Raw genomic sequence first — 26,605 nt, 5'->3', positions numbered from 1 at the left:
GGCAGCGGACAGGCCCCTGCTGACTTGTGGCTCAGCAGTGAGAGCCCGTCAGGGAGCCGGTGAGGCTGAGAGCCAGGATCCAGGGCAGCAACCTTGCTCGGCTCCTCTGCTCGCAACGGGCTGACCCAGAGATCGGCCCGGGCAGGCTCTGCAGGGGGAGTGGCCCGGGGTCGGGGGTGAGGACAGGCTAGGCGGTGGGGACTCCCCCGCCAACCCCTCTCCCGGGTGCTGCAGGCCTGCGCTGTCTGGGAGGTGGGGGCCTTTGGCTTCTCCCCAGGAAGAACGGGTGGGCCTGACCTTAGCTTCAGAGCCCAGTGATCTGGAGGGAGACAGAGACCCCTTGGTGGTTTCCCTGGTGACGGCCCAGCAGCAGCTGTCGGGTCTAGGGCAGCAGCAGCCGTGGCGTTTCCCATCAGAGTCTGTGTCCTGCAGGCCCCGAGGCAGGTGGGGGGAGATACACTTCTATGGCTGTGCTGGCCTGTGGCTGCCCGGAGGGTTCAGGGGTTCCTGCTGGGGAGGGCTGGGCGGACGTGAGGTCAGAGGGACCCGCCAGCGCCAGCCCTCACCTGGAGGGTCCTGTCCAGGGGACGGAGCTGGTGCTTCAGGGTTGTGGCCAGCGGGTACCGGCCCTCCTGTCCAGGATGCTGTGCGCCTGTGGTGTCTCGTACAGAGCAGGCCATCCCGAGGGGCTGGGGTTTGCTGGTCCACAGGTTCTGAGTTTGCTGAAAGCACACTTGGTGTCCCCGCAGGCCCCGGGCCGCGCTTCTGGGAGTGAGCCCTGGACCGCCCGTGGGGAGGCTGGGTTTGCTGAATGGCCATCCAGCGAGTGGGAGGGCGGCCTTGGCCCAGGAGGGGAGGGTCCCACGTGCCGGCCTCGCAGCCAGCCCCGTCTCGGACCCCGTCCATCCCATGTGCCACCACACCCCCATGACATCTTCAAATCTGTGCCCCGCCCATGCCGAGGCAGAGGGTCCGGCGGCAAAGAGAGGGTCAGGGCGCCTGAGGCAGGGCACCCAGCGTGTGGCTTCTCGCCACGGCCCTCAGGCGCCCGCTCTCCATCGCCCTCCCTCCCGTCGCAGGCGCCCGCGAGGTCTGGGCAGGTCTGCTTGTTCCATCCACATCGTCCCAGGTTTCTCTCCAGCTGCTCTGCTCCCCGCTGGCCATCTGCCGCCGTCCTGCTGCGCTCCCACCCTCTCCTCTCCTCTCCTCTGGGGGGCCTCCGCTCTCCTCCTCTTCTCACTTCCCTCTTTCCTTCCTCTGTGCTTCCTTCTTCTGTAGGAACCTCAAAGCACCGTCATTCATAACCCAGTGGACGGGATCAAGGTACTGCGCGTTCCTCGCCACCCTCTTGGGAGCGTCTGCTCAGGCAGTAGGCAGACCCCCTGGCCCTGGGGAAGCTCTGGGATGTTGACCCCGGGGAAGCATTTGTGCCAAGACAACTGTGCAAGGGACCCCTCCCAAGGCAGGACAGAGCCCCCCAAGTCCGCGGGCTGCTCCCTTTTGGGGAAAGGCCCCAGGTGCTGCCCTGTTTGGAGGCATGGTTGTACCAAGTCCACGGTGGACACAGGAGCCTGGGCCTCCTCATGTCCTGAGCAGGGTCCACTTCTCAGACCCTCTCCCGCCTGCCTTGGCGATGGCCAGGCCCAGCCTAGCCAGGAGCAGCCGAATGCAGGGCCCATTTCAGAGGCTCAGGGTGCCAGGAAGAGCCTGGGTGCCCTCCGTGATGCGTGGCCAGGGCTGCGTGCTCCAGGGGAGAAGGGCCGGCGTGGGCTGCCCGGCGTGACCCCGAGTGTGGGGCGGGGAGGAGGGAGCGTAGACTCCCCCCGACCTCACCCGTTGCTCCTCACCTCTGCCCGCTGCGCCCGGTGCTTCCCGCTGAGCTGACCCCCCCTACTGCTCCTCCTCTCTGCTCTGACATCAGCTCCCATCCCATCGGCATCTTCACCCCGGGGCCAGGGAAGGGGCTGGCTCTCTGGGGTGGGGGGAGGGGTGGGTGGGCGGCCACGCTATGTTTCCAGAACCAGACTTCTACCCGGGCCTGGGATCCTCAAAGGGTCCCCACACACCCCAGCCATGGGCCAGGACCAGGGGGCCTTGGGCAATTGGCTCTGGGCCGACCCCCAGGCTCAAGGTGCTAGGAAGAGCCTGGGTGTCCTCTGTGACTCGGGGCCAGGGATGGGTATTCCTAGGACGCTGTGTCTGGAGTGAGGCTTCTGGGGCTGTGGTGTGAGCCCTGATCCTACAACCTGTAGACACCCCCATTCCTGGCCCAGGGCCCAAAGCAGTGTGTCCTGCGAGGGGGCTGGAGGGGGCGGGGGGGGTCCCTTGGGGACCCTGTTAAGATGTTCCTTCTGAGGAGCAAGCAGGCCTTCTGGGGACTCGGTGACAGGTGGCTGGCACCTGGTTTTGTATCTGAAGGGCAGTAAGCCAAGAGTGAGGTAGGAGGTGCTGGGGCCACCTCTCTGCCCTTAAGGCCACCTGAGAGGTAAGGCCAGGCCTGGCTGGACGGTCCAGGCCTGGGGAGGAGGTGTGGTTACTGCTGCAGTCTGTCTGGGCCAGGCCAGGGTTCCTGAGCACCTACTGGAAGCTTCCGCCCTGTCTGCCAAAATGCACGGGCTGTGGATGATTTTGTGCTTCGCCCGGAGTCTTGGAACTCCAAAAAGCTTGTTTTTCTCTCCTGTTAATGAGTCATCTGAGCACACGGACTCTTTCCACTGGGTGTGCCTTGTGGGGAGAAGGGGAAGTTGGGGTCCTCAGCTGTTGGGGACATGGCGACCCAGCCTGGGGACAGGTGACCCCTGGGGCTGGTGTGAAGCTCCAGCGCTGCCTGTGGGTTTCTGGGGTTCAGGCCACGTCCTGACCCATTGTCTCCCCGTGTCTCCCCAGGAGTCATCTGACAGCACCCACACCACCATAGAGGACGAAGACACAAAAGGTACCCCAGCTCCCCGCCTGCGGGGGCAGCGGGGCGGGCCACTGGCGGGTGGGGAGCTGGGATGGAGAAAGGCCGAGGTCTGTGATGCGGGCGTGTCCCCCAGGGCTGACCCTGCTCAGGGCTGCAGTCCCACCTGAGCCTGGGGACAGACCGGCGCCGGGCAGTCTCCGGCATAGCATCCAAGCAGAGCCTGACGGGCCCGGGCGCCCTGAGCAGCGAGGAAGCCGCTGCCCAGGGTGGGCCGGTTCTCTGCACGGGCCCCCAGATTGCTCTGGGGGCTGTGCACCCAGTTCCCACGGTTGAATTTGCTGTTTCTTCTCTCAAAGGTCCTTAAACCTGTGCCTGCCCGGCTGGCAGTTGATTCGTGGACGGGCAGCAAGGGGCGTTTCCTGGGCTCGTTGTGGGATTGGGGGGGGTGGGCTGCAGAGACTCGAGCTCCAACCCACTCTCAGGGCTCCCAGGCCGAGCTGGGCCATGCTCTGTCTGTGCCCCACAAGGGCCCCAGGGTGCCGGGCGCCATGTGCTCACCCAGGGCCCCCTCTTCCACCCTCGGCTTTCTCAGCTGCCCCCAGGGAGGGGATCTGGTCCCCACTCCACTCAGGCCAGGCCGCCCGTCCCCACGTGGAGGGCCCGCCTGACCCTCTGGGCCACACGCTTGTGTAGATGAGCGCTGGGTGCCCTCAGGGCTGCCCCTGGGCTGGGCAGTGGCCACTCTGCCAGTTTAGGGGGATGCAGTGACCCTGTCCTGAGTATCCTCCCTGCCCCAGAGTGGAAGCGAGCATAAGGCTTTGGCCTCTGGACGCAGGGAGGGTGGACGTTCATGTGTTTTCTCCAGACTGCAGGCCCCGAACCATCAGCGTGGAGCATAGAGGTCATCCAGACCTCTCCCAGGCCCTGTTCTTGCGGTTCTGTCCCTGCCTCAGCAGGCTGGGGGCCTGAGGCGGCCCGAGCCTGCGGGAGCATAGGGGAGAGGGCCAGACCGGCCAGCCTGGCCAGCCTCGTCCCAACCCTTTGTCTGGCTGGGAGAGGGTGGGCAGATGCCCGAGGGGCCTCGTGGGGCAGGGCAGGGCAGGGACAGGGGCCCCGGGGGCCTCTCACCTCAGCTGTGTCATCCGTCAGATGCAGAGAAGCCTCAGTGGGCCCAGGTCTGGCCTCTGCTAGCCTTGGCACACAACCTTCCCACCTGGAGCCCGGCCTTCAAAGGCCCCATGTCCAGCCCTGCACGTGGTCCTGTGTCTGCCTCACATACCTGCTGTGATCGCACAGCCCTGGGCACGCGGGGGTGATGGCGCTCCAGGAGCCCTGGACCCCACCGCGTGGCTCTCCAGCTTAGCCCCTCTGGTCCTTCTCCTGCACTCCCCCTCCTCTCCTGCGTGTCCTCACCTGCGTGTTCACGTCTCGTCTGTCTGCTCAGCCCCCAGGGTCCCTGACATCTTGAGCTCCGTGAGGAGGGGCTCGGGGACCCCAGAAGGCGAGGGCCCCCCGCCCTGCCCGCCTCCGGCTCCCATAAGCCCCCTGCCCACCCCATGTAAGTAGCCGGGCCCCTGCTGCTGCGGGGGTCTCCCTGAAGGGCCTGCAGCTCCTCTGAAGGGGCGCTCGAGAGCCAAGGGCCGGCCGAGCTTGGGCACCAGCCTGCCCCCGACAGCCCCCCTCTGAGGCTCCCCAGGGTCTCTGCCCCTCAAGCCCCGCTCCGTGAGGGCCTTCCCCACTGGCCTGGGGGGCCGCCCGGTCCACCATCCTGCTTGGGTGTCAGGGCCAGGGCTCCTTGATGCTGAGACAGGCCCCAGTGCGGGAGAGAGCAGAGGCCCTGCCTCCCCTCCCCCAGCCTCGCCCGGCAGCCTCCTCATATGTCTGCCTCCTGTCCCCCCAGCCCCCAGAATCTGTGACATCCTGAGCTCCGTGAGGAGGGGCTCGGGGACCCCGGAAGCCGAGGGCCCCCTGCCCACCCCATGTAAGTAGTGCCCCAGGCCTGCTGCTTCTGCCGCCCAGCGGCTCCTGCGTCCTGCCGTGCACGGCCTCAGCTGCTCCCAGGCCGGGCTGCAGAGGCCTGGCTATCTGGCTGGCCGTCGGGGGGCACGCGCGCTAACTCCCCCCCACCCCGCTTCCTCGACCCTCACCTCCCACACTGCTCCCCGCACTGCTGTCTGGGGCCCCAGGCCTCTCCCCCAGAGGGTCTCCCAGGCCCAGGGCAGCCGGCAGGGCGCCTCTGAGGCCGCCCACCCACGTGCCCTGCCCCTCGGGCCCTGGGCCATGCCCTTGCCAGTCACGCGGACTCCGTGTGGGCCCCGGGGAGCCCAGGCACAAGGAGCTGTTACAGAAATCCTCTCCAGCACAGGCCTGGGGTTTAAGGGGAGAAGAAAGGGCCCGGCCTCCCTGCAGAACTGGGTTCTCCGCACAGGGCCGGACGTCCTGCTCCTCCTCCACTCGCTCGTCCCTTCCTCACCTGTCGGGCGCCGCCCGAGGGCCTGTCCTGCCCTGGGCTGCCTCCTCTGTCCCCTCCTGGGCCAGGCTGCCCTTCAATGAGGGCACCCTCCGCCCGCAGCAGCTTTCCACGCGCCCCCACCGACCTGGTCAGGCAGGTGCAGCTACCTGAACGTTCCTGAAGCTTTCCCCTGTGCCCCACACCCTTCTCTGTCCCCTTCCATCCCCCCATGTCCCCCCGTGTCCCCCTCCATCCCCCATGTCCCCTCGTGTCCCCCTCCATCCCCCATGTCCCCCCATGTCCCCTCGTGACCCCCCCGTCCCCCCCACTCTCTCTGGCTTTGGCTCATCCGCTCATAGGTTTTGTCTTCTGTGTGTTCCCCGCCTGCCTCGTGTTTCTCGTGTTCACTTCTCGTCTGCCCCAGCCCTCAGGATCTCTGACATCCTGAACACGGTGAGGAGGGGTTCGGGGACCCCAGAAGCCCAGGGCCCCCCACCCTGCCCGCCTCCGGCTCTCCCAGGCTCCCCACCCACCCTGTGTAAGTAGCACCTTGAGTGGCCCTGCTGGCTGCTCCTGGGGGCTCACAGGGGTGTGGAGACCCCTGGCTGCGGTGCGCCGCCCCCTGGCTCTGGGAAGGGGCCGGCTCGCGGGTAGGGGGACATGGGGTGCAGGGAATTCCACGTGGAGCTGCCGTTTGGCTAAAGACATGCACGTGTGGGGAGAACCAGGAAGCAGGTTCCCATGATCTACAGCCACACGCTCCCAGGGTCTGCAGTCTGTGGGTTTCTTCCGCAGCGAGGATGGGACCGGTGCCGGCCGGGGTGGTGCCTGGGGTTACTCCCCCGCTGGTGATGCTAGGGGCGGGGGCCGGCCGGGCAGGCGCTGGGCTGGGCCACCTCCCCAGGCAGGGAGGAGCCGCCGCAGCCCGTCTGCTGCCTGCCTGCCCGCCCGCCCGCCGGTATCGCTTACAGGGATGGATGACACCCCAGGGCGGCAGCCATCCCCACCTCCGGGGAGACACCGGGCTCTCAGGAGAGGCTGCGGGGCCGGGGGCCGGGCATGGCGGGGGAGAGGCTGGGTGAGTGCCGGGCCGGAAGGGTGCTGACCCCCGCCCACCTGCTGCAGGCCAGCCCCAGGGGCTGGGCCGAGAGGAGGGAGAGAGGGAGGGAGGCCCTGCGAGCAGTCGGGGAGGCTCGGAGGCCTGAATACTGTGGCCTAAATCCGGGCTTGGCTGAGGGGAGTGGAGGCGAGTGTCCTAGGTGAGGGAGCAGGGTCTTGCGGGTGGGCGCACAGCGGAGCCCGTGGGAGTGGGCAGATCCCCTTCCCCATTTGTGCGGCGTCTTATCCGAGTTTAGAGGCCTCCACGTCCCCATCTCTGGGATCCTTGCGGCCCCTCCTTTCACAGATGAGAACGCTGAGGGGAGGAGATGCGGAGGGTTGTGCCCAAGGGGGCCACGTGCAGCGTGACCTCGGCCCAGGGCTGTGACCCACCCTAGGAATGTGCGCAGGCCAGGTGGGGACCTCTGAGGACAGGGCATGCCACGGGTGCTGAGCACCCCAGGCTGACCCGGGGGGCCCACAGCACTGGCTCGCCCCTTTAGGGGTCTGTCCTGAGCTTGACTCCAGGAGGTGCGGCCACAGAAGGTGCTGTGACCAGCACTGAATGGAGGGGGCCTAGGGGCCTGGACTCGGCAGGTGTGGCCGGGCCTGCAGGGTGCAAGGGAGGGGCAGACGCAAAGCCCTGGGGGGCACCGAGGGCAGGGGGGCCCCCCATCAGTCTCCCTCAGGGAGAGGGGTCCTCGTGCCTGGATGGGCACCCTCCTCTCACCCGGAGTTCCCAGCATCCCAGCTCCATAGGCCTGTGTGAGGGTCCTCGGGTGAAGGAACGTGGGTCGGGCTGGCCCAGAGAAGGGACTTCTGAGAGGCCGTTGCGGGGTGATATCTGGCGTTCAGTGGGCTGAGTGGGTGAGTGCCAGAGCCGGGGTGCCCCCGCTCCAGCTCTGGGACCAGGGATCGGCCCCTCCCAGCACCGAGGCCCGGGCTGCAGAGGGCCATCCCTGGGCTGGGTCGTGAGTAGCCTCCTTTCCCGGGAACGTCCCCGCCAGCTGTCTCAGCGTGTAAATGGGGTCGGTGCCCACTGGCCGGGGCCGTGTTCTCCATGATCGGGGATTACGCACAATCCAGGCTGATCCTGTGCAGCTGCCTCCCTGGGGTGGCTGGGGGCATCCTGGTGCCCCTGCAGCTGCTGAGGGACAGGGCTTGGGGTCAACCCGGGGTCACTGGGGTCCCCCTGGACCTTTGCCGGTGGCCGGGCCTCCCTGGCCTGTTAGCTCACCCCAGGAGAGCTGGATGGGACATGGGGGCTGCACTTCAAGCCAGACCTCAGCTCCGTCGCCGGAGCTGCCTGGTGGGGAAGACTTGTCCTCAATAACAAGCGTCACCGCTGCCCCCAGGAGTCCCTTTGCACAGCATGCCACTGGGGGAGGAAGGATTGCTCCGAAGCGTGGGGTTAGACGTGGGCGGCAGCCTCTCCGAGGGTCAGGAGCGTCCAGCCCACTCCTGGGCTGTGACTGGGCTCGTGTGGCCTCAGCTTTCCCATCTGCAGAATGGACGTGGTGGCTGTTTCCTAAACTTCAGACTTTGCAATGTGTGCTGTGACCCTAGGTTTCTATTTACTTAATTCTTTCTCTTTATACTGACTCCATTTTTAATTACGCTTTGTTTAAAAACGCTCAATATTACTTCATTAAGTGGAAGATTCGGCTCACCACAGTGCAGTAGGTGACTGTAAAATCAGAGCACACGGGAAACAAAACAGAAAAAGAGTCACTCAATTCCAGCTGCAAGGCTGTTGGCTGAGGGCTCACGTGGGGCGGGGGTGGCTCACGACATCTGTGAAGAAGGGGGGTTGACAAGTGTCGGGGTGTCGGGGTGTGCAGACGTCCTCTTGGCAAGATCAGCAGGATGGCCCGGAGCTGACGGAGTAAATCGCAGGTGGGAGGTGGGGGCTCCTGAGCAGGGGCTGGACCTGGTGCCACAGGCGGGAGGCGGCGAGGTCCCGGGTGACGGGCCGCCCTGGGCAGGGACGGAAGTGGCAGGGACTGGTTGCTGCCCTCGGACGAGCCCAGGCCCGGCCCTCTGGGCGGGCTCTGGTGGGGGAGCCAGGCTGCACTGGGGGGCGATCAGAGCCTGAAGCTCGAGGCCACCTCTGCAGAGGTGACAGGTGAACTGGGGATGGGGGTGGATGAGGTCCCAGAGGAGAGAGGGTTGCCCAGAATTGGGAAACGCCCAGGCAGAAGGCGGAGAGGTGGGCAGGCTGCGGGGGAAGCACTGAGAGGGGAGACGCAGTGTGATGGGATGGGCGAGGGAGGGAGCGGTGTGTGGGTGGAGGTGTGAAACATCCAGAGGGTGAGGACAGAGGCCGGCCTGCACGTGTCTGTGTTGGGACAGAGCTCTGCAGGTGGACGTGGGGCATCAGGGCAGCTGGGCCCACAGCCCGCCTCCTGGAGGCCAGCTTCCAGGGCTGACCAGACAAGGTGGGGCTCGGGTTCTGCAGCGACAGCCTTAAGCCCAAACCCTGCTATAGTCCAGACATGGAGTTCGGTGAGGATCAGAAACAGGACACCAGCAGAAGCGCCGCCAGGTCCAGAGAGAGGGTGTCTTTTAGATAGGGGAAGCCCACGCGTGCTTGCGGGTTGGTGTGCACACACATACACGCACTGCAGACACACACACGCATGCCCATGTGCCCACACTCTCACCTGCGCACGTGTGCACGAAGGTGCGCGCACACACACACACACATATGCTCATGCATGCACTCAACCATGACACCCTTGGGTGTCATGGAGCTCACCCTGCAGCCACTGTCCAGAGCCGGTGCGGCACTGGGAGCTGAGGCTCCCAGCTCAGACACGGGCACGCCTGGGCTCGCACGCAGCAGGCAGCATCTTCTACCGTGGACTCTGTCCACCTGCTAGCTGGGTGCCTGGGAAAGTGAGCACCCAGACAGCCGAAGGCGCTGATGGGAGGGCCGTGGGCACATGCTTCAGAATGCTAACTGTGCCCTTTTGGAGCTGGCAACACGCGCTCTGGGAATGTAGCCTGCAGATCAACTCACGCGTGTGCTGGTCCCGGCTGCTCTGGCAGCTGAAGACTGGAGACCTACAGATGTCCATCACTAGGCCTGGTTGAGTGGGGATGCCCATCCCACAGGAGTGGCCGTGCAGAGAGTCTGTGGTCCCGATGTGCTGCTGGGAGCAGGGGGGACACGAATACCCATGCTGGGAGTGCGCAGACATGTGCAGCTGGTGTGGCTGTGACTGGGGAGGGAACTGTGGGACAGAGTTCCTGGGATCGTGCTTTCGGTGGCCTTCTCGGGTCTGAGTTTTATCACTGGCACGTTATCACTGCTTTAAGAAATCGCCACGTGTGGATGCGTTTATGCCTGTGTGCACGCTCGTGTGTGTTTCCTGTGTGCCTTTGGGTGTTTCTATATCTGCACAGAAGTGGTTAAGCACCTCACTCAGAACGGTACTTCTCTGGGGAGAGTGAGTGAAGAACAAGATTCAGGGGAACACAGACATCTGCATCTTTATCTGGAAGGTTTTATTTCTTGAAAAGAAATCTATAGCAAGTATGAAAATGGTTCAGATTTGAATCAGCAGGCTGTGGGCTGTATTATTCTTTCTGCTTCTTCCGTGTGTTTAAAATGTTTTGCCTGAAAATAAATGGTAGTTAAAGAGATAAAGGGGCCCCCAGGTGAGCACCCGGGGGACTGGGTCTGTCTAGGACCAGAGGTCAAGTGGGCAGGAACGCGGAGAAGGCTGCCGGCCCAGGGCCTCAGGTGGAGGGTGCAGGATGGAAAGGTGATGCCGGAGGACTGGCCTGGGGGCCCAGGACCGCAAACAGGTGGGGGCTGGAAGAGGCAGAAGGCCAGGCGGCAGCCTGCGGCCTTCCAGGGAGAGAGGGCAGTGAGGCCTGCACTCTGCCTTCCCCTGGGCCCGGCTCCCTGGCCTTTGCACTGAGGCCCGGCCCTGCAGTCTTCAATCCCCTGCCTGCTTTGTGAGCCCGCCCTGAGCAGACAGCCGCCTCCCCAAGAAGGACTATGAGAGCAATGTCCGTGGCGGGGGGCGGGCAGGAGCTGGGAAGGCTGGTCACAGTGTTGCAGCTGCCGAGGGCCCAGGGGATACAGCCGGAGGGACTGGGACATGGCAGGCTTGGCTTCCCCTTCCTGCCTCTTCCAGACCTTTTGTACTCTGGATGGAGTATTTCCGTCTTTCAGGGATGTTGTATTTAAGACAAATAAGACAGAAGCTTGTTGGACTTGGAAATGGGGACCCCATTGGTGGCCCTGAAGGGAACAGTCTGAGCCGGGCAGCCTCGGGGTCCCTCCTGGAGGGGGAGGGGCGGGGGCGCTCTGCGCGGGACCCCCCCGGGGCTGCAGGGGGGCGGCGCGCGGGTCACTGGGCGGCTGTCCCCCACAGCGCGGAAGCAGGAGATCATCAAGATCACGGAGCAGCTCATCGAGGCCGTCAACAACGGTGACTTTGAGGCCTATGCGTGAGTCAGGGCTCCTGGGCCCATCCTGGGGCCGCGGGGTGGGAGGGGGTGGACGGAAGGGGCGGGTTCTGAGGGGCCCCTCCTCACCTGGGTCTGCCCCCCAGGAAAATCTGTGACCCAGGCCTGACCTCGTTTGAGCCCGAAGCCCTGGGCAACCTCGTTGAAGGGATGGACTTCCACAGATTCTACTTCGAGAACTGTGAGTGCGGGGCGGCGGCAGGAAGAGGGCGGCACCCCCGGGGAGCCCACGGGCCCCCAGCCAGGCGCCCAGGGAAGCCCTGTCCCGTCCTCGCCCCACCGGGAGGGGGAGGGGTGGCCGGGCTGGCGGAGCGGCGCCGGGGGCGTGGTGCCAAGCCCCTGCCCGCCCACAGTGCTCGCCAAGAACAGCAAGCCAATCCACACAACGATCCTGAACCCGCACGTGCACGTCATCGGCGAGGACGCTGCGTGCATCGCCTACATCCGCCTCACGCAGTACATTGACGGGCAGGGCCGGCCCCGCACCAGCCAGTCCGAGGAGACCCGCGTGTGGCACCGCCGCGACGGCAAGTGGCAGAACGTGCACTTCCACTGCTCGGGGGCGCCCGTGGCCCCGCTGCAGTGAAGGTGAGCGCCCTCGGGGGAGGCGGGGCTGCGGAGAGCGGTGGCGAGGCGAGCGAGCGTGGTGTTAGGGGGCGGGGGCGCCGGGTCAGGGCTTCCAGGCTCCTCTCCGGGCGGCCCCGCAGGCGCCCACCTTGCAGACACCAAACCCGAGTCAGACGGAGAGCGGCCGCCCGACGCTGACCTGCCCGCCCTCGGCCCGCCCCGTTTCAGAGCTGCTGCGGCTGCTTTCACGGGACAGACTCGGTGTTTGGAGCCCAGCTGCCCTCGGGCGCACGGCCTGCCTGTCGCATGTTTGTGTCTGCCTCGTTCCTCCCCTGGTGCCTGTGTCTGCAGAAAACCAAGACCAGATGTGATTTCTTTTTAAAAACAAGACGACAGCCGCACACACAAAATTGATGTCGGATGAAACGGAAAAAAAAACGAAACAAGGGAAAAAGCTGTAAAAAGCCCTGGCGTTTGTGGGGCTTCGAACCTTCCGGCCGCTCCCCACCCAAGCTCCACGTGTCCGTCTGCTCCTGGCCTCCTCCAGGGACCGGCCGGGGCAGTGAACTTGTCTGCAGGGGCCTGCCACCCAAGGAACGGTGTTTGCTAGGTGGCGCCCACCCCCACGCGTCTGCATCCTCCCTGCCGCGCATGGCTCCTTGTCAGGAGTGTCAGGTGTCGTCTGGGGAGGGGCTGGGGGGGCTGAGCATGGCTGTCCTCCCTCCTGCTTCCCTTCCCTCCTCTCCTCCCCGAGAAGGCGCAGGTGCGAGCTCCCGGTGTCCCTGGCATGGGTGAGCAGTGCAGAGGCTGGGCCAGCCCCTCTGGGAGGATGCGAGCCCTCGGAGAAGGCCCCGCGGGCCCAGGGCTCCAGCTCTGGCCCTGTCGGGGCCAGGGAGGTGCACTGGGTCGGGCAGGGGGTGCAGGGAGGTCACCCCTTATTTTCAGACCTCACGCCTGGCAAGAGACATGCCGAGAGGACGCTGCTGGCTGCGGCCCAGTGTGCAGGGGACCCCGGGGCTGGCCTCCCTTCTGTTCAGGCACCTCTCCCTCTTTGCCCCCCTCCCCGTCCCCCCGTGTGGGAGTGGGGCAGGAAGGCGAGAGGGGCCAGAGGCGGGTGGGTGCCTTCGGCTCCCAGGCCGAGGCAGAGTCCAGGCAGGTGTTTGCTGAAGGAAGCTGCGCTTTCGGAGTCTGGGCCCAGGGCAGCAGGGAGCGGAGGGCCGCACGGGGCTGCGTGTGACAGGGACCCCTGGGGTTGGGAGAAGGCGGGCTGGGCTCACCTGGGGTCCCCCTGCGTGCTGGCGGGCACTGTGGCGAGCCTCCGGGATGGGCCACGTGGCCAGGGGGTGGCAGAGAGAGCCAAGGGCCGTCGTCTGGGTGTGCGAGTGGGTCTGAGCTGGCCCGCTGGGCCGTGGTTGGGGGGTGCAGGGGCCGTGATCGCAGGTGCAGGACCCCCTGCCCCAGTACCTGCCCTCTTCAACTCATGTTGTTTTCAACACGGATTTTCTTTATCTTCCCCCGCAATCAAGCCAAGGGAGGGGCCCGGAGTGGGGAACAGGACACAGGATGCTGGTCTCCAAGGGGACTGTCCATCGACAGACACTCAGAGTGGATGCTCACCTGCCCGTCCGCGGCTGTGCTCAGGACAGCTGTCCCCACCCATGGACGCGGGGTGAACATCCGCCAGGCTCCCTGGGCCTCGGGCAGTGGCAGGGCCCGCCGTGGACAGTGTGTGGCCCGGCCACCCTTGCCTCCTGGGGCCTCCTCCCCTCCTCTCCCCCTTCTCTCCACAGAGCTGCCTGTCTGGGATAATTTGGGGATTTTTTTTTCTGGGGGATAGTTCTTTTGCATGACCCCTCATGAGCAAGCCACACCCGCTCTTCTAGCTAGATGTCCGCGGTGTGGCAGCGTCGGCCAGCCCGCCCTGCAGAGGGTCGGCTGCCTGCGGTGCTGGCCGGCCTTTCCTCTTCTCTCTTTTTGCTGAGTTTCATTGTCTTTTCTTTCTGAGCCTTGTAAGTGTACAAAATTATTATTTTGTTCTGTCTCGGGAAACTGCAAATAAAAGGAAAACAGGACAAACTGCTTCAAGTGCATCCGCGTGCTCTATGCCAGGACCCTGCCTACCCCTCACCTCACGGCAGGTCCCTTCGCCGTGTGGGCCCCGGGCTGGCCAGGCTGCAGAAACCCTAGGCCAGACGTCTGTTCCTGAGCCCGTCTCGGTGGACGGCATGCCCAGGTGGGGCCTCTCCGTGCCGCTGCAGGTCAAGCTCTGCCAGCTGTCCCCACCCCAACCTCTGGTTCCACTGAGGCTGCTGTCGGCCCTGGACAGACCCCTGAGTCCCCACGCCCCCAACCTTTCCCATCACCCTAGTGGTCTCTGAAGATGAGGCCGGGAGAGCGGATCTATGTGGGAAGAGCCGCAGGACCAAGGCCTGCTGCCCTGTCCGGTCTCTCCCTCCACCCATCCGTTCTTCGGGCGCGTTGATTGGAACACGCGGTGCCCGAGGCCAACCCCGGCTGCTCCTGTGGGCCCTCACGCTGAGTTGTGTAGACAGCATGTAGATGGCACACAGGCCAGCGTGGATGTCAGACACTGACGTCAGAAGCAGAAGAGCAGTGGCTGCTGAGATGCAAAGAGGACAGAGCAGGCGATGACAACGGGGGCCCGGAGAGGCTCTGCGAGGAGGCCCGAACAGCAGGAGCCCAGAGGAGAGACCAGGGAGACAGAAGGATGCCAGGTACAGAGGCTCCCAGATGGTCCCAGACTGAGGGGAGGGAGGGAGGGAGGGAGAGAGGGAGGGCCCAGGGTCGGCACAGCCAGGCGGTCCCCACCAGGCCTTCCCTCTGCAGCTCAGCCCCAGCATGGAGGGACGCGTCACCTGGCTGCCCATGGCACCCCTACAGCGGGGGACACAAAAGCCTGCTGGGCCTCCCTCGGGAACACTCACCCTCAGCCTGTGCGGCTGAGTGAGTGCTGGCCACGTGGCTGCCTGGCCTGTCTGATCACCTGACCACAGAGCCGCATGGCAGCCCGGCCCCGCGGCTGTCTGACCACGTGGCCGCATGACCACACTGCTGCATGGACACGTGGATACACGGTCGCCTGGCCCTCCGGACATCTGCCCTCGTGGCCGCACACACTCAGGCCCCGCCGGGCGAGGGCTGCTGGGGCCTGCCTGTGCTCTGCTGTCCCTCCCGCAGGCCTCTTGGCCCACCTCGCTCCCAGGCAGACCCTGGGCAGCCCTGCTGGTACCCCAGAGGCACCCTCCTGTGGAGATGGGCAGCCTCGCCTCCACGCCTGGTCCCCAGGCCCTGCTGCCTGTCTGTACCTTACGCCTCGAGCTTACTCAGCACAGAAATACAGGCTTCAAAACAATCTGATACACCAAACGCACCCACCCAGGGGGTCCAAGTGACTTCTGATGAGACGGCTGCCGCTTCAGGCCAGCTCAGTCCTGTCCACTGGGACAGAACAGGTCTCCTCCTCCAGCCTCGGCATCTGGTTGCAGGCACCTTCAGATGGGCCAGGAGGCCCTCGATGCCAGCTTGTCGGCCCCGTGGGCAGTACCCGGCAGGGGCCCTCAGGTGTGCAGGCAGGAGGGAGGGCTGCACAGGGAGCACCTCGGAGGATCCGAGAGCCGGGCACAGAGAATCTAGGACAGAGCCCGCGAGTGGAGTCTGTCCCCGCCGCCGCAGTATCTAGGGCTCCACTCACCTATCAGCTGTAATCCGAGGAGCCTTTCCAGGCCAGGCCTCCCTCAGGGCACCCGCCACCGCCTCCCCCTACCCCGCCCACTGCGGACTCTGAACCCTGAGGCGTGCCAGGACTCCAAAACCCAGAGCAGGGCCGGCAGGATGGGCAGAGGGAGGTCAATGAGAGGGCCTTTCACTTGTCATTTTAAAAAGCACCTGCTTTGGGCAAAGCCCCCTGGGCCACGGGTAAATCCCCTGCCCTGGCGGGTCCTCTGAGCAGGAAATGCCCACGCTGCTCCCTATTCCGATGGTCAGAAGTAAGGCTGAAAACAGGCCCCAGGCCAGCGAAGAGACAGACTGAGAAGTGTTTGCAGACCATCTAATGACCAGCTGCCGAGGACATTCCCTAAACGAGGACGAGAGTCCCAGGCCTGCAAGGATGCGGGGAGCACGGGGAGCTCCCACACCCCAGCAAAGACACCCCGCTCTGGAGGAGTTCCCGTCTGCGTGGCGCCGGCTCTGTGGCTGAGGCAGCCTCCCAGGCAGGTTTCCCAGGGGTAGCGAGGACCAGGTCACAGGGTTCAGAGCAGGGCTTCTCTCTGCTCTGTGGCTCCGTCACCCACTTCTTGCTAGAAAAGTCTGAGGGGAGATGACCGCTTGGGCCTGGCGGGGAGGGGAGCAGGGGATGGTGGGTTAAGGGAGATGCTGTCTCCCCCGACAGGAACTGCCCCAGGAGAGGGGGGACCCCAAGCTCTGCAGGCGCACAGCACGGAGGGGCAGGGCTCCCGCGGAAAGGGGTCCCTGGGGCTCCAACAAAGCACAGGACTATTTTGGAATTTCAAAAGTCAACTTTATCCAGATAGGAAGCTTTCAAACAGAACACAGAGAAAAAGTTAGGCGGCAGTTACTAAAATACACTTTGCCAAACGACCTAACATTAGAATACAAGAGGAGCTCGGGAAATGCCGGATGCGGGGTCTCGGCCAGCCCCACCCCCAGTTCCTCCCCAGTATCCTCCGAAGTGGGAGGAGAGCCAGTCAGACAAAGCTCCATCGTCCCTAAGGGGACGTCACGGCCGCCTCAGACGCCAGCGAGCAGGCTGGGTGTGCGCGTCTCAGGGGCACCCGCGGCAGCAGGACTCACGCGGGCAGGCTGCTTTTAGGCCAAAGTCCTCTGGCCAACGTAACGCCCGGAGAAACAGGGCAGCTGGCAGGTCAATCTCTTCAGCTGGGGTCCTCGGAAGCCACGCGGATCCCACCTTCTGGCCCAAGTGAGGGAACTCGCGGCCGCTGGCACCTCCTTTCGGGGCAGTGGGACCTCCCAGTTAGGGCAAGAACAGAGTGCGCGGGGAAGGACACCCAGGAACGAGACCACACTGGTTGACGCCACCTCAGCAGGGGCTTCCACGGAAACTGAGTCCTGCAGGGGCATCCCGAGTTTGTGTCCTCAAGAAGCACAGCAGGGCCCCAGGAGGCAGTCTGGAACATGGCAGTAGGGCCCGAGGGACCAGAGAGGCTGAGAAGGGCCCAGAGCCCCCCGGGCCACTGCCTGGGCTGCTCTGCGTGTCTGTTTCCAGGGTTGGGCCTCAGAGCCATGGGCCTCGAGCTGCTGGGGGCTGGGGTGGGGGGAGGGTGCGGGCTTAGCAGTGCTTCTGCAGGGGGCTGGGCTGGAGTGTGGAAGGCTCAGACCGTAAGTGGGGTGCTGGCAGCCCCCGGGCTGGCTGGCACCTTCTCTTGGTGCCTGGTAGTGGTGGCCACAGTAAAGGTCACTTGCTAAGACATGTTTAAGTCCCAGGTGATTGTCAGGACAGTCTTGTCACCAGAAAGGCAAGTGAAACCTGTTCATGAGAGCCTACAGCACACCCTGCTATGATCCAGATGTTCAAAGCCAAACCGCAAGTCAGGGCAGGCGCCCCTCCCCCACTTCCAAGGCATCTCTGTGGAACTCGCTGGACGGGCACTGCATAAAGTCAATCGCAGCAGGAGCGCAAACAAGGTCTCAGAACTTGTGAAGCCCAGTGGCTGTGTCCTCCCAACGTGGACGCACTGGCCCGAGCCCCCATCGGCGCCCCCAACGCCCACCGTGGCCCGCAGCGGCTGTCCCGCCCCAGCCCTGTGGTCAGGGCACCCCACTCACAGGAGTGTTAACACAGCTAGCGTACAGATAAAACCCAAAGGTGTACTGAAGATCAACAAAGAGCTGGCTCTGACCCCACTGTGGGCCTTGCACACGTCCTTCCCAGGGGATTAGAAACGAGCCCTGCAGCATCTACAGGAGTCACTGAGCTTTATGGTTTCATTCGGCCCCAAAATACACGTTTAGGGGGCCTCAAATTACTAGACATGTGAATCTGAATGTTCCCCACCCCCAGGTCCCTTCCACCCTTCGGTTCCTCCCACAAGCTCCAAAGCCAAAGTTGAGTCTGTCCCACTCGGGTCGTGCCACGGCGGGTCTGCTCCTTGGGGGCTGCAGTTCCGATGTGAGTAACAGTGGCGTTCCAGCGCAGGGGCCTCTGCCGGCTGCTGTCACATGATCGCACAGCACGAGTTTTGCTTCCGGGCCTGGAAAGAGACAAAGAAGAGCTGAAGAGGTGGACCTCGGCGCACGTAGCACTGGGAGGTCCGCGGGGATCGGGCGGCTTTACCGGGGGCTCCGGGAATCGCAAGGAGATAGAGAGAGAACCGGCCCGTCCGCGACGCCTGGAGCGAAGCTGTCCAGGAGCAGTTCATACCCCTGACGTTATTTTGTCCGCCTTCCGTTAACGCTATCAGTAAGGAAGTAAACTTCCTGTTGTTAAGCCAAGTACAAAGAACAGGAACGTAAGTCGGGTCGGCTGAGTCTCTTCCTCTGCTCCGGCCCCATCTCCCCGTAAAGCTATCTGAACCCACAGGGGTGTTTCTTACTGAGGATGTCTTCAGAGAACAGAGAGGTTCACACTTGGTGTGTGGGGCCTCCGTTACCTTCCCTCTCGCCTCCTGTTCGCAGGTGCCCCCTAGCCCCACTGGCATCGCCCTCCAAGGCACACGTGAGCAAACGTGTGTGTGTGGATGGAGCAAGTAAACGCAGCGCCCCCGCTGTTCAAACTGAAATCCTTCGGCTGAAGGGAAGCTAACTAGGAACGTAAGAAACTCTCTGGGAAGGCGGTGCACTGCTGCTCCTCGGCAGACAGCAGGCATGCGGGGCCCACCCTTCCGGCCTCCCGGGGGAGGGGCCCGGAGGCAGGGCGGGGCAAGGCCCCTGCGCGCCTGGGCTCCCACAGCGCCCCAGTGAACCTGCGGCTACTGACCGGCCACGTGACTGACCGTTCCAAGGAAGACTTGCTTAGCGGGGAGCACGCGGCCACTGCTCTCAGGAAGGGGTGCCCGGGAGCAGCCGGGCCGTACTCACCGTTTTATAGAAGGCTTTAGACTGTATTCCCAGCACTTCGGATTTGGACACCAGGTCATCGAGCTTCTCGCCTCGCTCTAACAAAGACTCCATGGTGTTGTGCTGGACAAGAAGAAAAACAGAAAAGGACACTTTGCTCTGTTCACGAAGTGAGTAGACGCCAGCCCCCCCGTGAAGCTCAGTCACAGGAAAGCACTTCCTTTGGGCCCCTCCCCCATAACTGGGACACCGCATCAAGACACAGCGTCCCAGACCTGTGGAGGAAACAGGACCTAGTGACCTTCCTGGAGAATCTAGAAGGTTCTAACTGGGACATAAAGCACTTCCCCCAAATCCTCCGCAGCACAGGCTCAGACAGCCACAGTCCAGGAGGGATCACCTACGCCTGTATTTATACACACACATTCCTACTGCACAAAACGCTTCCTGTTCCCCCAGGGGAACTGTGTCTAAATCGCATCACTGTCAATTCTGTGAGAGCACCTCTGCACTTAGGCAGTGCAGACAGACCCTTTCTGAATGGGTGAAGGGACGGAGGCCCTCAGAAGAGCCCCCAGCCCCGCTGCCAGGACCATCAGGAAGTGGCCGACTCACTCCCACCCCAGACGGCCATTGCTAGGGCAGCTGCAAGGCCCTCAGAGGCCTCTTCAGAGCAAGTGGCACGAACCTAGCTTTGCACATGTGAAACGGCACAGAATGAGGAGTGAGCAAAAATGTCCTTTATCTCTACACACAGCTGAGCAACTCAGATTTCCACCATAAAAAGTTAACTGGCTCAAGACATGAATGGGATAAAAGGTAGCATAACCAGTAATCCAGATTTTATCACTGCAGCCAGAATGGGCTGGGTGTCCAGGACCCATCTGCTCTGTGCAGTGGAGAGAGAAGGAAAGAAAGAGAGCGTGTGTCCCCCGGCTCTGTGGTGCTCACATGCGCAGGTTCTGAAGCAGCAGAAGGCAGAGACAGGGCTCGGTTAGGAAACGTGGAGAAACATGTCACGAAAGACAGAAAAGTGCCGGAAAACTGTCACATCTAACTTTCATTCCAAAGTCCCAAAACGTTACCCAAGGCGTGGTTTAGCAGACCTAGGCTTGGAGCCCCTGGGATGCTCTTTATAGAACACAGCCTCCTGGGCCCTGCCCCAGACCTGAGTCCAACCCCAGGAGACGCAGACGTGCATGAAAGCTGAGCCAGCGTTGGTAGGAGTTCTATATTTGGGGTAGTATTTGTCTCGGCACCTTTTCTGGGTTTTATTTTAATTTTGGGGGGCCGTGCTGCGCAGCTTGCGGGATCTTAGTTCCCCGACCAGGGATCGAACCTGTGCCCCCGCAGTGGAAGTGCGGAGCCCTAACCACTGGACGGCCAGGGAAGTCCCCTTTCCTGGGTTTTATATCCATCTACTTAGGCGTCCATTAATTGCCGGGCACCGGCTAAGCCCTCGCCCTAAGCCTAAGCCGGGCGTTGACCTGTGAGCAGGGGCGTAAAGATCAGGATAAGCTCCCAGTCCTGGGAGCTCGCACACGAGTCAGGCTTCACGTAAACGTGCAGTGACAATGCAGCGACATTCGGAAAGGGCCCATACAGCCTCCGAGTACCCTGGTGGCCTGAGTGCGGGGCGCCTGTGCAGGAGGCAGGCAGGAAAGGGAGGGAGGGCCCAGGGTACGTGACCACGTCAGGGAGCCTGCACTTTATCCTGGAGCTGACTTGGGAGCTGCTGAAGGACTTCAGGCAGAAGAGTGACAGATCAACAGCTACTGTCTAGTGGACAGACTGGAGGGAGGTGGGAAGCCAGGGGTCCAGTCAGAGACAGAGGCCCCAGGAATCAAAGCCAGTGCTGCTCGAGGGCCAAAGGTAGCTCAGAGTTTTAAAAAAAAGTTGAAGCAGCAATTACAAACCAGGAGATTTCAGCTAAAAATGCAGGGTTCCCGCTCTTCTAAAACAGGCCTGATTCTGACAACTCTGGGCCTGTATTTAGTCAGAGCGGGTGAGCCTCAGTCTGCGCCGAGACCCAGACCCTGAAAGGGAGGCGCCTGCCGGGCAGTGGCTCAAGCTAAGGCAGGCACCGCAGAGGCAGGACCACAGAACTCAGACCCGCCGAACCCAGTAACTACCCAGACAGGGAGTGGGGATGGGAATATGCTGGGTCCCTCAAACAACGGGTGCCGTTAACCAAGACGGGGCGCAGGAGGGATCCTGCTGGGGTTGTCTGAGTGAGTCTGGCTTTGAGGCCTCTGATGCACGGGGACAGGTGGGCAAACACCACTTTAAGAAAAGCGCTTCGACTACAACTAAAACAAGTGTCGGCTGCGCGGGCTTGACTACTGGCAAATCTTTCTGCCCCTCAGTTTGGGGACTTGCTCTCCTACTTACTTACTTACCAGGATGATTTTTGTCTCATCTAGTTCAGCCTGCACTTTAGTCATGGGGTCAGCTTCTCGGGGGTTCTAGGAAAGAACCAACAATAAAAATGATGTCAGGACCGGAGTGGCCGCCTGGAAACAGGGCTCAAAACCAAGTGAGCTGGACACACTTCCAGAAGTGAAAAACCACAGGCTGTTTAACCACATGATGGAGAAGCAAAAGCCTGCCTAGGAGCTCGGGTCCAGGGCTTAATGTGGGTCCCTGCGTTTTTCAAAAGGACAGCAACATCCACATCGCCCAGAGCCCCAGCCACCAGGGCCGCCGGCTCTTCTGTTTCACGCAGCTTTGGGCCACACAGTCTTTACACCCTACCTGGTATCTACTGAGGTGACCGTCCAGGCCTGCGTACTGGATGGTGTCGGGGGATCCAACTGGCCAGTCTATCCTGTCGACCTGCCTGGAGAATTCGTCCAGTACCTGCAGGACAGAGGAGCTCAGCAACACGCCCTCCCCTCTGCTGCGCTCATCCGAAAGAGATGGCCCAGGCAGGAGGGTAGAGGAGGATGGCTAACGGCAAGGGGAAAACCTAAGCTCAAGTTCCTCCTTCCTCAGTATTCTGGGAATTAAAAACCAAGGATGCCTAGCCTGATATGAACCTCATCTGGTGAATGATAAAAGTATTAGAATTTCAAACTACAGATTTCCACTTTTATCAGGTTACGAATTTCCAGAACAAAGGATATTGGCCCTCTAATTTTCCAAAACAATTCTTCAGAAAGGTAATTAGGTCCTTTGAGTTTAAGCAGCCACCAGATTTCATGTGCTTGTAAGTGTATGAGTGTTTTGGGGGATGTGAGGCCAGGGCCTTTGAGGAGTTTATCATTAGCACCACACAAACACACTGAAGAATGAGGCGGCGCTAGCCCCACAGCGGGAGAGAAGCTGCTGTAACTGCACGATGGGCCAGCAGGGGGACTCCTCGAGCAGAGGCACAGAGGTGGGGAGGGGCCCGGTGTGTGCTGGACGGGCCTGTCGGAGTGGCAGAGGGGAAGAGGGGAAGAGGGGAGGAGGGGAGGAGGGGAGGAGGGGAGAGCATGCAGTCTAGCGTGGCTCAGAAAGAAATGAAAGTCATGACTTTGAGGGCAGAGGCAGGAAGAGAGCCAGCAAGAGGAGTGACGGGGGCAAAAGCACAGCCGGAGCTGACCCGAGGGCCCCCTGCCGGAAGGAGAGATGCTGTGACTCTGTGGCCAACAAGAAGAGTCAAGGCAGCACCAGGGACACTAGTAGGGTGAGAAGCAGAAATCGGCAGGGGCAGGGGGTAGGGTGGGGTGGGATGGACGGGACTGGGAAGGCTCCCAGACTCTCTCTTGGTTTAGGGTGAGGAGAAAAGCTGAGAACAGGTTGATTTTGGACACACTATTTCGCCCCTTCCGCCTTGGGCCCTGTCGTCACTCCCGGCCCCAGTCCACACTCGTCTGTCCAAGTACAGTCCAGCCGAGCTGCAGACACACCTTCTCCAGCAAGGTAAACGCCACCCGGGATGGGTATTCATTGTCAGCAATGACCACTCCCGCCAGACTGTCGTTTCTCACGTAGACATGGCACAGATATTCTAGGGAGACAAGAGGCCAGACACACAGAGGGTGATGTGAGGGCTTTAGACTTTCTCACCACCAAAACCAGTCAGAGTGTTACAGTGCTGGGCTCCTGCCTCCTGGGCCAACGAAGCGGCTCTGAGTGAGGTTTATGGTGAGGCCCTGAACATAGGACAGCGCGTGTAGTTCTGACGGCAGCGCGGCCCAACACCTGCTGCAGGGCGAGTGAATGCCCCAAGGCCCAGCGTGCAAAGCCAGGGTCGAAAGGAGCACCAGTGGTGCAGAAACATCCCAGGTAACAGGGCCCCAGGTACATGTCCAAGTCACATCCTTGAGCTCTAGGTCAGGCTTGCCTGTATCTTGGGAAGCTGCAGCCCTCTGAGGCTGGGCTCTGCTCCGCTCCCAAGCTGATGGAACTCTGGCCAAGCCAAGCAGCCTCCACTTTCTTAGAAATCACCTGTCAGGGCCTCAGCCTTCCTCATTACAGCAACCTAGCCTGCTCCACTCTGTGGTGGGCCTTGGCGGGGACGGGGCAGGACGGGGCAGGACGGGAGGAGGAGACAAAACCCATCCAGAAAAAAACTAGCCACGACTGGCTGGTGTCTCAAGCATGTGCTGCAGTCATCAAATTATCAAAAGGTAGTCTATACAAGGGCTTCTGCAAAATAGTCACAATCCCTGAAATTAATTTTTGTCACTTTAAAAGGATTCAGAGATGACACAGCTCACCAAATGCCTCTAAAATAAGTGCCTCTAAAATAAATGCCTAAAAATTTTTACAGGAAACCTGAATCATGAAGAAGAAAAAACTAAGGTCAAGAGGAAAAAATAATGAGTTTCCAGATTCCTGGGCAAAAATCTAAGCAGCACAGAATACAGTATTACCTCCACAGGGCTGGGTGGAAATCCTTTCCCGAGATGTCTACAACGCCCGAGGGGAAAGAGGACACAGCAGGAAGGCCGCTTACTGCTCCGAGAGGCGGACCCTAATCTTAAGGGAGCCCAAGCATTTGGGGGTGATTTTAACCAGGCAACTTCGACACCAACAGTGGGCACAGAATCTTGCGTAACAGGAAAACGAGGAGGAGGGAAGAGAGCAGCTAGCAGAGGAGCGGGGTCCTGGCAGCCCTCTCCATCACGCGGCAACCGCTCCTGCTGATGGAGCTCCGAGCTGCCCGAGGTGCGGCGGCCAGGCCAGCACACACTCACAAGGCAGCAGGTCCTCTTACCTTGTTCCTTGACAGAAGCTCTGCTGCCTTTCGAGGAGCGCTCCACAATCAGCTGACTTGTGAAGGTCATGAATTCCTGAACGCTAAGAAACACAACACATATTACCTGTTCCTGTCACCTTGTCCCCAACACAGTGGAAAGGGACCTCTGAGTGTATACACTAAGGAGACGCTGTTTCTTGGTTTCATTCCTTTCCCTCCCAACCTTAGGAAGAAATAATAAACACCCTGTCAATGATCACAAATACAGGTAATTAGAAATCACCAAGACCATTCAAACCACATCTGCTTGCTACCTAGCTCGCTCAAACAAACCACTTCCAGACTTCTGGGGAACTTTCTACAAGTTATCCTTAATTTAACATTTTGGTCAGTGTATGATTTGGGGCACAGTGGAGAAGCAAAAGCCAGCTCCTGTTTTCAAGGCTCCACTAACTTCTGAGAAGCGGGGACAAGTAAAATCTGTGACAGAATCACATTAAGTGGCAAAAACTGTTCGGCGGATGCACAGTCAGTTATGGCAGCTGCCACTGGCTGAACCATGCAATGCGACACATGTCCGCAGTGACTGCTGGCTCTGAGAGAACAAGGCCTCCGGTCTGCTGGGGCAAATCCACCGTACGAGCCCGGGGCACTCTGGAAGGAATGCAGGGCAAGAGCTCAGCCAAGACGAGGAAACAGAAAATGGCTTGCACAGAGGCTGAGAGGGAGGAGGAGGTTCACGGGCCCAACAGAGACATGCGGCCGGCATGGAAGGGTCCCAGGTGACAACGGTCCAGCTGGAGGAAGCAGAATTAACAAGAAGCCTCCGACTGGGAATGCCATGTAAAGGGCCGTCAGCACAGGGCCTTGACTTGTGGAATCCACAGTTAGCCCCAGCAGATGTGGATACTTCTGAAACCGCATGGACAGCCACACAGATGAGTGAGGACTCCCGACTCGGGAGTGGACTTCCCTGGCTGGGATCCCAGCTCCACCACTTATGAGACGTGTGACCTCCGGGGCAAGGTACTTACTGCACCAGGCTTCATCTGTAAATCGAGATTTGCTGTGATGATTAGATGAGCACTTAGCACGATGTCTGGTGCACAGTATTACTTGTTATTATTATCTTGAGAGGGTGATAGGATCAAAATGATCCCTTAGAAAAAAGTCTGAAAATAAGGAAGTCCTTGCAGTAAAGCGACAGAGCTTAGAGTAGGACTATAATTAGACAAATGAAGAACTGCATTCATTGTGAGAGTCTGCATACAAGGGCCAGAAAAGCTGGAAAACCCTTTGAAGGTTGGAGGCTTGGGTTCTGATAATCATGAGGCAGGCAGGATGTAAGAGAAGAGGACTTATGAGGAAACCAATGAGCTCGGCTGGACTACGTGTTGTTTTAAGAGGCACTGGTAGAGATGTCTCGACAGTATCGCAGTTGTGTTAATCATCTGAAACTGGCCTGGGTATCGCAAACCAGTGAGGTGAAAGTCCTACAGTGAAATCTCTGAGGATATTCAGTATACATGGGGAGGGGAAAAAGAAAAAGTGAAAGAGTCAGAATTAGCCAAGTTAGCTCCCAAAGTTCGATCACAGAAAAGAAGCAACACAGAACAGAGACTAGAGGTCATGATAAAGAAAGCTAAGAAGTACCAAGAAGGACCCAGAAAAAAGCAGAAAGTTTCGACAAAATAACAAGAGGAATTGTTTGAGATCCTGCCAATAAGCCACTCTCATCAAGAACAAAACAGCCGCACTGAAGCAGCTGAAAACAGAAAACAGAATCCAGACTGCAGATTCCCCCAGACCCGGAGACTGGATGACCACAGACCCAGACTCCGTAGGGTCCTTCTCCTTTTGTGCCTAAGTCACCCCCATCCCTCCCACGAACAGGCTGGAAGTGTCTGTGGTAATTCTAATTAAATTAAAGTGCCTCACGAATGTTCAAAAGCTTGTAAGCCCTACAAATCCCAGGCTTCCTTCCAAATCTTCACCGTAGAACCCTTCTGTACCACGAAAGCCCAACCATAAAGAGCGTACGATTTGCGCTGGAGTCCTGGCTGGTTTGGTATCCATCTCTTGGGACCTCAGTGACTTCACCCATAAGATGGGACAGTATACCAATATCTCTCATACGGAACTGCTGGAAAGCCCCACCAGATAATACAAACGTGGCTCTTAAGGTGTGGCACGTAAGCTTCCTAGGTCAGCATCACTAAGTGGGCGTTGCTGGTTTAAAATATAGATCGCTGGGCCTCCACTGGACCCAGGAATCTGAGTGAACCTAGGGAATCTGCACTTTTTCAAAGCCCCCTAATAATTTTTATACGACAAAAATTTGGAAAAACCCTGATTACAGCATTACGTTCTACGGTGGGATAAAGCTTTTTGCGATCGAAAAAAACATGATTCTTCAGAGGCACAGTCCACAGGCCGAGGAAGAGGCCCCCGCCGGCTCCACTGCGGGAGGCCGAGCCCCGGCCCTCCCCCGATTCCGGGGCCGTCTCCAACCCCGACCCCGGGCCTCCCCGCCCGGGCGCCGCCCGCCTGGGCCCGCCTACCTGGACCTCTGGAAGAAGCTGAATGAGGACACGTCGTACGCGGCTTTGAGCAGCACCGCCTTGGCATCGCCTTTGTACAGGACGCTGAGGCTGTACAGCCTCATGGCGCCGCGCCCTCGGGCCGGCTACCCGCCTGGCCGCGGGACCGGCTCGCACGGAGCAGCGCGGCGCCGCCCCTCGAGACCACCACCTGCTGCGGACGGGTCGACCGCCGGCTTCCTCCGCCTGGCTTTGGGTCCACTTCCGGCTCCGGTCACGGGCCGCCGCCCGAGGCCTAACGAAGGGTTTTCGTGCCC

The 26,605-nt window shown here is 61.1% G+C and overlaps 2 protein-coding genes across 16 annotated transcripts in view; one reads left to right on the top strand and one right to left on the bottom strand.

The window, feature by feature from the left end:
- The window catches only part of CAMK2B (calcium/calmodulin dependent protein kinase II beta), a 95,636-nt gene extending 82,052 nt beyond the window's left edge, over positions 1–13,584 (top strand). For 4 of the 15 annotated variants that reach the window (XM_059934236.1, XM_059934235.1, XM_059934238.1 and 1 more), the window contains 9 exons: positions 1,279–1,323; positions 2,887–2,935; positions 4,350–4,463; positions 4,806–4,886; positions 5,782–5,895; positions 10,844–10,919; positions 11,024–11,118; positions 11,291–11,525; positions 11,733–13,584. In XM_059934236.1, the coding sequence (XP_059790219.1) occupies positions 1,279–1,323; positions 2,887–2,935; positions 4,350–4,463; positions 4,806–4,886; positions 5,782–5,895; positions 10,844–10,919; positions 11,024–11,118; positions 11,291–11,523 (807 nt within the window). In that variant the 3' untranslated portion in view covers positions 11,524–11,525; positions 11,733–13,584. The remainder of the gene's footprint in view (positions 1–1,278; positions 1,324–2,886; positions 2,936–4,349; positions 4,464–4,805; positions 4,887–5,781; positions 5,896–10,843; positions 10,920–11,023; positions 11,119–11,290; positions 11,526–11,732) is intronic. The other 11 variants (XM_059934245.1, XM_059934246.1, XM_059934248.1 and 8 more) reach the window with 5 other exon arrangements.
- A 2,438-nt stretch (positions 13,585–16,022) lies between these two features.
- YKT6 (YKT6 v-SNARE homolog) lies at positions 16,023–26,603 on the bottom strand. Its single transcript, XM_059934234.1, has 7 exons — positions 26,310–26,603; positions 23,767–23,849; positions 22,454–22,554; positions 21,315–21,419; positions 20,960–21,025; positions 18,582–18,683; positions 16,023–17,755 (listed from the first exon to the last, which is right to left on the bottom strand). Exons 1-7 carry the CDS (start codon positions 26,411–26,413, stop codon positions 17,720–17,722), a joined length of 597 nt encoding a protein of 198 aa, XP_059790217.1. The 5' UTR covers positions 26,414–26,603; the 3' UTR covers positions 16,023–17,719.
- Between the last annotated feature and the right edge of the window lie 2 nt (positions 26,604–26,605).

This window comes from Balaenoptera ricei, chromosome 9 (assembly GCF_028023285.1).
Source record: "Balaenoptera ricei isolate mBalRic1 chromosome 9, mBalRic1.hap2, whole genome shotgun sequence".
Classification (NCBI taxonomy): Eukaryota; Metazoa; Chordata; class Mammalia; order Artiodactyla; family Balaenopteridae; genus Balaenoptera; species Balaenoptera ricei.
Note: the sequence above shows the minus strand (reverse complement) of the source record. Positions and strands in the feature narration are given on the sequence as shown.